Consider the following 12,372-nt stretch of genomic DNA (forward strand, 5'->3'; position numbering starts at 1 on the left):
TTTAAAATTTATTAGATACATATGACTTAAAAATAGTTCTCCCTAACAGTATCCTCATGAAGCTTGCCTTTACCCCACAATGGGAGACCACACCCATGCGCTTACGTGGAAAATGTTCATCCCCACCTTTTCTTTTCTCGGCTCTTGTAATTTTGCAGGAAAATGTTCACTTTCTGGCTGTTTGTTTAGGCCATTGCCTAAAATTTTTGAGTTGGAGGTGTTTTCAGGACATCGAGAGATGAAGAACTCCAAGTGGCCTCATTTTTTTTGAGGTTTTCCAGCCTGATACGAGCTCTGAGCGACTGGTAATTACTTCTTCTCTTATTTTATCTTTTACCGCCAGTTTTGCCTTTCTGGCCCTTCCACATTGGCCTTCGTCAATGACAATAAATTAGGGTTATTGCACCGATTTCTTATCCATAGGGATTCCTAAGGAGAAATGTTTTGAAATTTGAGTGCTCATAAAGTGGGCCGCGCACCCCGTAATTGTTTTTGGTTGTCAGCGTTAAAAAGAAAAAAGGGAAAATTTGAGTAGAAGATGAAGGGGAAGAGAAGGAAAAGAAGGAAGAAAAGGATGGAAAGGAAGAGAAAATGGAGAAGAAATAGAGTTAGGGTTTCGGATGGCGGCTGGCGAGTGCCGAGAGAATGAAGACGAGGGTGTTTTGGTTATTTAAAAAAGAAAAAAGGGTGGATGCGAGAGAAAGCTTTGAGGCCCATTTCTCTCAAACAAGTGGCACGACACATTAGCGGAAATTAGGGAAGACCACTATAGCCTACAAAGCCGCATGGTAAATTTCTCTTTGGTCTTGCTTTCCTCGTATCCGAAAGAAAATGTAAATGTGATGAGTGTCGTTTGTTTTCCTTTCTTAGTCGCCATTTTGATATTTGAATTTCCGGATTTCAACTGATAGTGTCTGTTTTAGTCATGTTTTCGCCAGTTGGGTTTTCTGACTGATTATTGGTTGTCTTTGTGTTTCGGGGTTTTTCATTTGATTAAGGTTTTTTAGTATCTGTGATATAATCCATAACAATTTCCCGGGCTTTGTTTAGTTTCCTAGGAAATTGAGTAAAATGAAGGAGAGTAAACTTTCAAGATTTTGGCTTTCTCATTTTCAGCTGTCCTTAGTAGGGGAATGGGTAGCGAGATGACTTGAGTTGATTCTATTTCTGCAAGATGTGATGTTTCTTCCCTCTTAGTGGCCAAATGGAGAATTATGGGTTTACTCTTATGAAATCAGATGATATGAAAATCTAATATTTAATTAATTTTTTTTTTTTGTGTCCTTGTTATATTGTTTTGTATTATAAAATTTGGGATTTGCCAAGTTTTCCATTAATGATCTTATAATGGCAGTCATTTGGGATTCATTTCCCATTTAGAATTGATATCATATTCAATTTTCTTTGTAATTATTTGGAAAATGATATACATGTTGATGTTATACATGAATTTGATATTTTCCATTTTTCTGTTGTTTAAATTTGTATATTTTTTTTTGTAATTTGAAATATACATTTGGTTGGAGTTGTAAAGATTTTAAGCCATTAGTGTAATACCCATTTTGATGAAGTTTATGAACATGGTTTTCTTTTTATTATTATTATTATTATTTTTTTATTTTTAAAAATTTTAATTTTTTATTATTATTATTTTTTAACATTTTGTGGGAAATTGTTTATCGTTCAGGTCAAGGACATAGATAAATGTCACTCAAATTGAGAGCCTGTGATGGAATTCCAGAGTAGACATGGATAGCTACTAATTACAATCAGATTGTGTTACAAATTAGATTATTCATTCCTCTCAAATGAAAATCTTCAGAGTTGTCAGTCACAAAAGAACCTTGCTAGGGTTTAAGAGAAGCTTCAGTAGAGAACCAGAACTGAAGGACTTTTTAAACTACTTGGACAATCTCAAAAACTATGAGAAATGTGGTGTCCCCAAAGATGCAGGCACAGACTCAAGCCATGGCTTTGATCTGGGCCGCATGAACCGGTTGATGGATCGGCTTGGTAACCCTCAGACAGGGTTTAAGGTTCGAGCTTTTTTCCAATGTTATTTGTATTCTAATATTCTATTAATTTTCTCTCATGGAGCTTTTTAGTGTTAGTATAAATAATTCTAAAGTTATAACTAGAAGGAAAAACAAGACTCAAAAAGTGTGCTTGCAAGATTGTGGCCCAAATAGGGCAAGATTTGTGTGTGTGTGTGTGTGTGTTTTTTTTTTCTGTCAGAAAAATCTTCTTGTAAACAAGTAGATCATTTAGGCTTGGTTTATCTTAATGGATATTTCAAGGTGAAATTCATGAAATTTTATTTATCTGTATAATTACAACTGGAAAATTTAATGAGCTTTAAGTTTAAATATTTTATAACTTTCACTGTTTGGTTTGGTATAGCCAGGCAGTTGGATCAAATTTTGATATTGGTACATGCAAGAATTTCAAATGTGATCAAGAAAATGCTAGTTATGATTGGTTTTTCTTGATTAATTTTCGTCTGCAGATCAGTGAATGGTTGCATTGCATTGCAAATATGCACTACATTTGAATTTTCATATTTATTTGAGTATGAATTTAGTTAATTAGTGTAACAGCAATTATAGGCTGTTCACATTGCTGGGACCAAAGGAAAAGGGTCAACTGCTGCATTTCTTGCCAATATTTTACGGACAGAAGGTTATGCTGTCGGTTGTTATACTAGGTATTATTTTGGACTATTTGTTTATTTTATTTTAATTTTATTTTGTAAATTGTTATTGAAAGATATAGATGTGTGCAAAAGATTATTGTTGCAACAATGTCCTTTCATCTTATATTTTTCTGACCACAGGCATCATTTTCTTTAAGCAGCCCACATGTTCGGACTATCAGAGAGCGTATATCACTGGGAAAATTAGGTGAGCCGGTCTCAGCAAAGGCATTGAATTGTTTGTTCCATAGGATTAAGCCAATCCTTGACGAGGCAGTGGCACTTGAAAATGGGCGTTTGAGTCATTTTGAGGTATCAACAAGTGTAGAACATTGTGCCTTGTCATTTTATTGGATTATAATTGAATATTTGCTTTAGATAGATAATTTTTCACAAATTAGAAGAGAAACCAAGGAAGTAACGTGGGATTTCATATCTATGCATGAATTTCTTGGTGCTTGCTTGCTCCTCTACAATTTTCTTTTACTTTTTTAAGCTTATAATAGTAATAGTAGTAGTAGTAGCAGTAATTTATTACCACTGCAAGGCCTGTCTCTGGGGTGTATTTGTTGATTAATTAGTTGACTTGTCCTGATTGTAGTTTTTGATTTCTGTTCTTTGTTTTTTTCTGTTGCTTTGTTTTTGCATTTTTAACACATTTTGGGTTTCCTCTCAAAATCTCATACTATGCTTTGTGGTTGGAACATAACCATCAATTGGATTGTTCTTTGAGTTCCTGGATAAATTTTCTTGCAGTAAGAGCTTTCTGGTCTTGAATTTTAATTATACCATGTTCATGCTATTTCAAAAGGAGACTGGATAGCATATTTGAAACTTGCACATGCATCTTGCATTCAGTAATTTGGAATTCTCTGCTTTTACAATGTTGTGTTCTAGTTTTAGGTCCAGCATTGCTGCAATTACCATATATTTTATGATTTTGTTTAATTTGTTTTGCACTTTTGAATGGAGCTCTCAGATTCTTACTGCAATGGCGTTCAAGCTTTTTGATCAAGGGAATGTTGATGTTGCAGTTATTGAGGTTAATCAGTTCTCCCTTAACTTCTTCTGAGCAATTCCATGCTATATCCTTTGTTGGATGATTTCCCATCCCATGATGATGTTTCTTTTCATTGTATAGTTCTTGTTATGAATTCAAATATGTATTTTAAGTTTCTTTTCCTTAACAAGAATTGCAATAGGGCTGTATTTAGTGAGTACTCTTTATTTTCAAGTAACAGGCTGGACTGGGGGGAGCACGGGATGCGACAAACATAATTTCTAGTTCTGGACTAGCTGCAGCAGTTATAACAACAATAGGGGAGGAACATATGGCTGCACTAGGGGGTTCCCTGGAAAGCATTGCAATGGCAAAGTCAGGAATAATCAAACATGGTTGCCCAGTTAGGTGGTTCTCCCTGCATATTTACATAACTGCACTTTGGGTGAATATCTTACATTAATTATAATTGCATTCAATCTTCTACATCTAGCTTTTTCAACTCCAATATCCCTTTCTACTTGTTATAAATTCTGAAAAAGTTGGATCTGGATTATGCAATGAATCCCACCTTGGGCCTTGCCTTGGTAAATTTGAATAAATTGTCAGTTAAAAATAGCTATAACTGATAACTAGTTACCAATTCCCAACCAAAAGAATCTAAAACCTTTTATAAGGGGCTCTTAACACATGGTTTATATCCTGTCTTTTAGATGGTCAGAGGAAAAAATGGGTTTGAATAGATATCTTTAGCAAAGGTCATTATTATCATCCAGCTGCTAATCTTTGTCTGCAACTGCTACATCCATAGTTCTGATCAAATGGTCCCATGTGATTATCACTGGTAACTTTACAGATAGGGTAGCAGGGATTTCCCCCCCCCCCTCTTTCACTTTTATCATGCTTTTTATGTTACAATAAGGTCCATAGCTCATGGTTGGCCTTTTCATTCTCTTTAACAAAGCAATGAATGATATACTGGACTATGTTTACTCTTCTCTCTCCACCCCCCAATCCCACTTTTTTTTTTTTTCTTAAATAAATTTGGAATTTTATCTTGACCCTGTTAAGTGGTTGAAATTTTCAGTTGGTGCTGGGGGGCCCATTCCTTCCACATATTGAACACATTTTTCTTGACAAAGCATCCTCCATGTGTTCTCCTGTAGTATCAGCATCTGGACCTGGCAATAGAAGTGCTGTAAAAGGAGTTAGCAAATCCAATGGAAAACCTTTCCAATCTTGTGATATAGTGATAGAAGTTGAGAGGGACTTTAAATTGGTAAGCATTCTAAGAATTAGTTCTTGAATGTCTTGAAGTTTTTCTTTTTCAATTAAGATCAGCTGTTCTGACATACCTTGCTTTGTTATTAAATTAAAGCTGTTGATCGTCCATTGTTTATAATATAAGTCATTATGCTCATAACTTAAATTATATTAATTCATGCAGTTCATCGAGTTATTTGACGTGAAACTACAGATGCTTGGAATTCACCAACTTCAAAATGCTGCAACTGCCACTTGTGTGGCACTGTGCTTGCGTGATAAAGGTTACAATTTATATATCTATTTTCAGATTTTCTATTTGAATTTATATTTGAACTGTGTAGGTAGGCTTTCCACCTCTAGGCATTCATGACTTTCAGTGCTTTCCCTTTTCCTGCCCTTTCTTTGTGGCTTTGTTCTCCTTTCAAACTATGCATCATCCTCACTTTCTGCACTCATTCTGAAATCACAAGAATTATGATTTTTCCTACTTGGCATTGCAGCCCAACACCAAATAGGATGAACTTTTTTTGATGAGAAACAACAATAGAATATATTAAGGCATGAATAAGTACAATAGAAGAATGAGGAATCCTCCAAAACAAATAGGATTAACTTTTTCCAAATGGATATCAGTATCCGATCCCAACTAATCAGGACACGCTTTATTGTGTCAAGTTCAGGTCATTAGTACATCCTATATATTTTGTCATTGTTTATTTTGGCGGTTTCCTGGATGTCTCAGGATGGAGAATTTCAGATGAATCCATTCATGCTGGTCTAGAGCATACCTATTTGCTTGGGAGAAGCCAGTTTCTAACATCTACAGAAGCTGAGACATTAGGGCTACCTGGAGCAACCATAATGCTTGATGGAGGTTTGATTCAGATACTTGCTTTGTTACATGTTCCTATGTAGGAATGCAATAACTGTGTTTATAGCTGTTACTTATGGCTGATGGTCTATTTTTCTGCATGCATTGGTAATCTGTGGCCCATCAGAGATCTTCCTTCCCAAGATCATATCATCTCTTGATTGCCACATTACAGTCTCTTTATAATTTTGAATACTTGCAAAATTTTTTGCAGGTAGATAATTGTAGATTTGAGAGTTATAGCCCTCATCCTCCTCTAAGAGACATGACCCAGCAGCCCAAACCATGACTAGCTGCTGTCCAGAAATTCTAACAACATATTCCTTTAGCCTAGTTACTTGTAGTCTTTAAAACTCAGCTTATTTTGACCCTATTTCTTCAGTGGAACCCAGTTATTATTATCCATAGTTAACAACCAAATATTACCAGCCATCCTAAGCTTAGACCTGACTATAGACAGCAGTGGTGCTGGTTATCATCATAAATGGTTAAATGTTAATCAGAACTACTAATGGTTTCTCTTAATATTCTTCAGCTCACACCAAAGAATCTGCTAAAGCTTTGGTGGACACTATTCAAATGACATTTCCAGAGGCACGATTGGCTCTTATTGTTGCAATGGCAAGTGACAAAGACCATATGGCTTTTGCAAGAGAATTTCTTTCAGGTGTAGTCCTTCATTATCCTTCATTATTTTTGCCATATGTTTTATTTAGACTCTGTTTGGTAGTGTTTTTAAAAAGTACTTCTAACTAAAAGGTGTTTTTGAAGAAAAATCAAGCGTTTAACAAAATTTAGAAAACAATTTTAAAAAGTTGAAAAATCATTTGTAATGTTTTTGGGAGGAACACTTGATAGGTGATTCTGCTAAAAACACTTTTAGAGAAAACACTTTTGCTAAAGATACTTAAAGTAAAAACACAATGTCAAACACACTCGTGTTTTCTACCATCAAGTTTGGGAAAGAAAGAAAGGTTTATGCATTATAACTTATAGAACTTGGAGGCTAGCGTGGAGTATATTGTTTTGCAACACTTAGTTAATTTAAGTCTCTTATCTGGCTCCCATTGGCCTCTCATGAAATGTGTGCCACACACATTGTAGTTCTTGAGAAAGGTCTAATTTAGATCCCACAACATTCTCCTCAGGTGGACAATTAGAGGCTGTCTTTCTAACAGAGGTTAACATTGCTGGAGCAAAATCTCGAACAACTTCTGCTTCCATGTTAAGAGATTGTTGGATTCAAGCTTCCAAGGAACTGGGCATCAATACTCTTCATGATGGAATGGAAGAATACCAGAAGTTGTTTGAGAATCAATCATTCTGCTCTGCAGGGGAATCAAAACATAAAACCATACTGGCTGCTGAGAATTCATTACCAGTTTCCTTGAGGGTTGGAAATCAGATTCTGAGAGCAAGGACCAGAGACCAAACTGGTATAATTGTAATCACAGGATCTCTGCATATTGTTTCGACGGTATTATCCTCTCTCCATGGTTAAGTTGCTTCCTTCTTGCTGCAATGATTTCTATTCATCTTCTCCTATTCAATCTGATCCATTGGCAACATGGAATATTAGATTTTGAGCTTTACACATAAGGGTCCTAGTCTGATCATCTTTGATCATTCATGGGGTGCATGAATTTATTTGTATCCATATCTTCATGTTGTGCTTCTCTTTTGAGACTGGAACAACTTATATAGATTTTGCCTTTTGGTTTCTTCTGAGAAAAACTAGTACATGTTCTTACAGAATCCCCATAGCGATGGAAATAATACTTTTGAAATGATATGAACATCACAATTTCATTGGATTGAATTATTTGGCTTGTTGCTATAGGTAGTGGTGATACTGCCTGCATCACATGTTGGGCCTCCTTTCTTCCCTCTTGTGATTTGATTGAGATCGGTATGACAATCTTTGACTACAGAAGATGGCTACTACAAAGGTTTCCAAGCCTTTATTTATTTTTCAGAATTTGTGGGCCTGAGTGGCCTGATTTTGAAGCCTTACCCAATTGTTTGGTTCTTGGAAAATTCAAGGGGAAGAAAATTTAGAAGGAAAGAAAAAACAGAAAAAAAAAAAAAAAAAAAACAGAGATATAAAGTTAATAGATTACTTTTACATGATTTTTCAAATTTGTTTTATTTATTTTTTCTTTTTCATATAAAGATTAAATGGTTTACAAATATACAAGTTTCTTATTAAATACGAGAAAATTATTTTTTTATAGATTTTTTTTCTTTATTACACTTTCGGAATCAAACACAGCATTGGAGTAGGCTGTAACCTAGTTGTATTCATCAGAAGGGCATTAACATGTCTCTAGGCACCATAAAATGGCCCACAGCATAGGGTACGGGTAAGTACCCAAAGGGCAATGTCTGGGTGGGCTGAGGCCCACATTTTCAGTGACAAATGGAACAGTCGTGGGCCCAAATTTAATTAACTGGCCAATGGGCCTATACTTGTTCTAGAGGTGCAGCCCACTAGGTCAGACAATGATAGGTGTTTGATGAAAGAAGGATCCCTCTCATGGGCCCCATGCTTTTCATGAGTATTTAAGTCACGAGGAGCATGTTTGTGCCCTTTAAATGATCATTGTTTCACGCCTGCAAGCTCCTGATCGTCCACTCCGGACACCCACCAACTTTAGGGTACACGCTCATTTAGGTGTCGGGAGCCTGACCCATATATTACTCGAATCGGTTCCCCCACAACCTCTCTATAAAACCCCTAATAATGGTGATCTTAGGACAGACTCTCCTCATGAATAATACAAAAACACCCACTATTTATTTATTTTTCATTTTAGGGTTCATGCATGATGCATGTTTACATGTAAGGGTGTTGGATGTTTGGGACATTCCTGCAAATGGGTGTGGGCTGAAGGGGGTTGTAAAAATGGTGGTATTTGCGTTTTGCCCAACACCTCTAGTCACCATCAGTGTATTGAAAGGTAACTATCAATTTAGATGTATGCAGGGAGGCTTGTTTTGTAGGGGGAAGGCATGGGCATTTAAGGCTTTGTATGGCGGGTACTATTTTTTTTCTAAACACCAAAGTGGGCATCTCTATGCCACATTTACAACATCTGCAGAGATGGGTAGTGATGTAAAGAGCATATTACACGTTAGAGAGAGAGAAAGAGGAGCTCAGCTCAACTACTGTCGTCTCCTTTACTTGAATTCTTCGTGGAAACTGCTAAGGCATCTCTATGTCGTACCGGTTGGCAAAATGGAGCTCTTTTCTTATCTTATTTTATTTATTTAAAAGTAATTAGTGTTGAACCCGTCCTTTATTATCATATATATAATATTTAATTTTTTTAATATTATAAATATAAAATTATACATATTAATATTAATTTTAAATTATATATATAAAATAATCGAGGTAGGGATGAATCCCATCTTTGTATCATATTTATGAAAATTTGTCCGACCCAATCTCGACCCTTATTTTGATTATTACTCCTCGTCTTGATCCCATTAGGGTTTTTAGATCTTTATGAGACTTAATGTCGATGAATTTTTTCATCCCTACATTTATTTTAGGGGTTACGACCCCGAGGCCTACGATGCACCTATTCCGTCCTTTTTACTATTTCAAGTGTAAAGCATTAATTTTGTCAATTTAACAATTTCCTTCCCAACATGACACTTACAACACAATGTACGATATATTTACACAAATTTAATTATTCCTCGCTAACTTTTGTGACTCAAATCTAATGAACTAACTCTGATACCATTTGTTGTATCCAGGCTTTAATAACACATCCATCTTACGGCCTGCCACCTTTTCAAGGCCTACTAAGAGATTTTATTTCTTAAGCAATTATTTCTCCAACGTCATGATTGTTGCAAAGAGTGATGTGGTTCTATAGTAGTATTTATTTAACACATATTGCTACTCTGGGGTCCTACACTGGCCTTAGAGAGTGATTACAAATTTACAATGAACTCTTTTAAGCATAGAATATTGGAAATTGCAACAAGACTTAATAAATAAGGTTTGTCCAAAGTTCATTACTTTACATCAATATATAAGATCATTCTAGAAAGGTTATTCATAAATATTCCACTTTTTTTTTTTATCACTTTCATTATTTCTACCCATGTTGTAAGGAATATAAGAAAAAATCGGGAGTATGTTTGATAGTGTTTTTAGTTAAAATATTTTTTTTAAAAATATTTTTGAGAAAATTATGACGTATCAAATACTTCTTTAAAAGTACTAAATATGTTTCATTTGAGTTTTCTGATTTACTTCAAACTCTGTAAATATTTTCAAGTGTGAAACCATAAAAGAATTAGAAATAATAAATATATTTAATATTTGATAAAAATAGGACAAAAATAATTAAAAAATCATGATGCTTTCTGTTTCTGAAAATGATAACAATAAAATTGTATTTAAACATTTAATCAATAGCTTATTATTCATCATTTAAAATGCTTATTCAACAAGTATCTTTGATTTTATAAAATAATTCAATGATTAACTTGAAGAAACATTTTTAAAAAATTTATTGTTTAGTTCTTGAAAAGTTTAAAGAAGAGAAAATTGAAAGGAAAAAGATAAAAGTAAAAATTGAAAATAAAAAAACTATTTTTTTGTTTGGTTATGTAAGAAACATTCAAAGAAATTAAATTATTGAAAAATACACTTCTTACCCTTTTCCAAAGAAAGAAAGAAAAAAGAATATTAAAAATATGTAAAGAAAAATTAAATATAACTGAAATTAATTAAAATTTTATATATTTTTAATTATCTTATTTCTATATAAAAAAATTAAAATATATTTTTAAATATATATATTTTTTTTTATTTTTTTATTTTTTAATTTTTTCTTCTATTCCTTGTATTTTCCTTTGTATTTTCTAGGAATCAATCATGTTGGTGGTTTTTTGTAATGTCCAAAACTTAAAAAAAATAAATAGTTTGGAAAAATATATATATATTTTTTATTTTAGCATTTTCTTGGTTAATAATTGAAATATGAAAATTTGAATAATGGAGCCAAAATTGAAGAAAACAAGAATAAAACAAAACATTGTGATGAAATTGATGGTGATGCAACAGTGTGATCATTTACTCTGTAGTATCTAGGGACAGATTCTCTAACTCAGACTTAAATTGAGAAGAAAAAGGGGGGTCGCACCAAGCTCCATACTTAACCTCCAACGGTTACAGCTCCAGATGGGGACATCTCAGTATCCCACTGGGCCACCCCAAATCTATTACGTAATCAAGGTCGTGGGTTCCACCTCCCGAACCCCCCGGCATCCTCCGATGCACCCGAAATCTCCCGAAAATCAAGCTCCAGCATTCCGAGTAAACCGGACGGAGAAAAGGAGATGGAAGGAAGAAAAAACAAGAAAGGAAGCGAAGGATGTGGTTTTAAAGGAGGAGTAAATGTGTCACTCATACATTTCGTGGTGGAATTGAATGAGGTTTCAGACTTTGAGAAATGAATGAAGCGCTTCCACTATCCTCCCTCCTCCTTAATTTTTCTCTCTTTGTTTTTAAATTTTGTCTCACATTCGACATTCATTTTTCAGAGCATGGCTTCTTCAATTCATATGGTCTTCAATTCATATGGTTACGTACAAAGGATGGATGCCCTTTGAGTTGCCTCCATTTTTTTTATTTTCAAATTTAAAATTATGCTTCCATTATTTATATTTATTTTTCAATTTCCTTTCAATAAATATAATCATTTATATTTATTAAAATCATTTTTTTTATAATATAAGTTAGAGATGAGAAATTCTTTTATTTTTTCTTTAGCGTAATGATTTAAACGTAACTCTATAATAATCCTGAATAAAAAAACATTAACGAAAAAAAAAACCCAAGGAAAATGTTTTTATTTTTATTTTTATGTTTAATTGTTTTATAAAAAATTTCAAAGAAAATCAAATATAATTAAATTTAATTATAAATTTATATATTTTTAAATTATTTATTTTTTACATCAGTGAGTTAAAATAAATAAATTTAGTTTGAAATGGTAAATAAGGATAATTTATCGATTTTAACTTTTTTTTTCTTTTTATTTATTTATTTTTTTTTCTTACATTTTTTTCAAATTTTTGGGAAATTTTGTGTTGGGTTTGGAGCTTAAATTTGTTTCTTCAAGAGTTTGGAGTTTATGATATGATTAAATATCAAATAAATATAGTTGTTTTAATTCTCCATTTTTATATTATTTTTTATTCTAGACAGGAAGTTAGGAGGGAGAACCACCCAATTAATGTGTTCACACTAAGCATCTCAGACCCAGCAGAAATTTAAGACCTTTTCTCCTCTGCTCAATCATGTGCTGACAATTAATATACACAAAATATATATTAAAAAAAAAAACAATCATCCCATCTCATTTGAAGAACAAACAGATAAAGCAAGGGGTAACCTTCAATTTTCCTTAATTTGCTTTTGCCCATATCTAGTTGATGGTTAAGGAGATCTGTTGGGTAAAACAGGTATATTTGTATATGGCTATAATGATAAATTCTTTAATACCAATCAAAGGA

The 12,372-nt window shown here is 33.5% G+C and overlaps 1 protein-coding gene across 6 annotated transcripts; it reads left to right on the top strand.

Annotated features, from left to right (window-relative positions):
• The first annotated feature begins 40 nt into the window (after positions 1 to 40).
• On the top strand, positions 41 to 7,648 carry LOC117934212 (dihydrofolate synthetase). Of its 6 annotated transcripts, none has more exons than XM_034855861.1 (11): positions 43 to 305; positions 1,688 to 2,036; positions 2,607 to 2,704; positions 2,854 to 3,004; positions 3,672 to 3,734; positions 3,934 to 4,137; positions 4,780 to 4,971; positions 5,140 to 5,239; positions 5,701 to 5,832; positions 6,365 to 6,496; positions 6,978 to 7,648. In XM_034855861.1, the coding sequence occupies exons 2-11, from the start codon at positions 1,809 to 1,811 to the stop codon at positions 7,328 to 7,330; spliced, it is 1,653 nt and encodes a 550-aa protein (XP_034711752.1). In that variant the 5' UTR covers positions 43 to 305; positions 1,688 to 1,808; the 3' UTR covers positions 7,331 to 7,648. The 6 variants fall into 6 exon arrangements, with proteins under 6 accessions (XP_034711757.1, XP_034711752.1, XP_034711756.1 ...); XM_034855864.1 differs by having other exon boundaries at positions 44 to 305; positions 3,934 to 4,095; XM_034855863.1 differs by lacking the exon at positions 43 to 305 and adding an exon at positions 345 to 788.
• The last annotated feature ends 4,724 nt before the right edge of the window (positions 7,649 to 12,372 follow it).

The sequence above is a fragment of the Vitis riparia genome, chromosome 16 (genome assembly GCF_004353265.1).
Source record: "Vitis riparia cultivar Riparia Gloire de Montpellier isolate 1030 chromosome 16, EGFV_Vit.rip_1.0, whole genome shotgun sequence".
Taxonomy (NCBI): domain Eukaryota; kingdom Viridiplantae; phylum Streptophyta; class Magnoliopsida; order Vitales; family Vitaceae; genus Vitis; species Vitis riparia.

What these genes read in the sequence shown, in the direction of transcription:
- LOC117934212 (XM_034855861.1), top strand. Translation starts at nt 1,809, where the DNA reads ATGAAAATCTTCAGAGTTGTCAGTCACAAAAGAACCTTGCTAGGGTTT. An exon ending in ACCCTCAGACAGGGTTTAAG is followed by an intron (nt 2,037 to 2,606) that starts GTTCGAGCTTTT and finishes CAGCAATTATAG; the next exon opens with GCTGTTCACATTGCTGGGAC. An exon ending in GGCGTTTGAGTCATTTTGAG is followed by an intron (nt 3,005 to 3,671) that starts GTATCAACAAGT and finishes TGGAGCTCTCAG; the next exon opens with ATTCTTACTGCAATGGCGTT.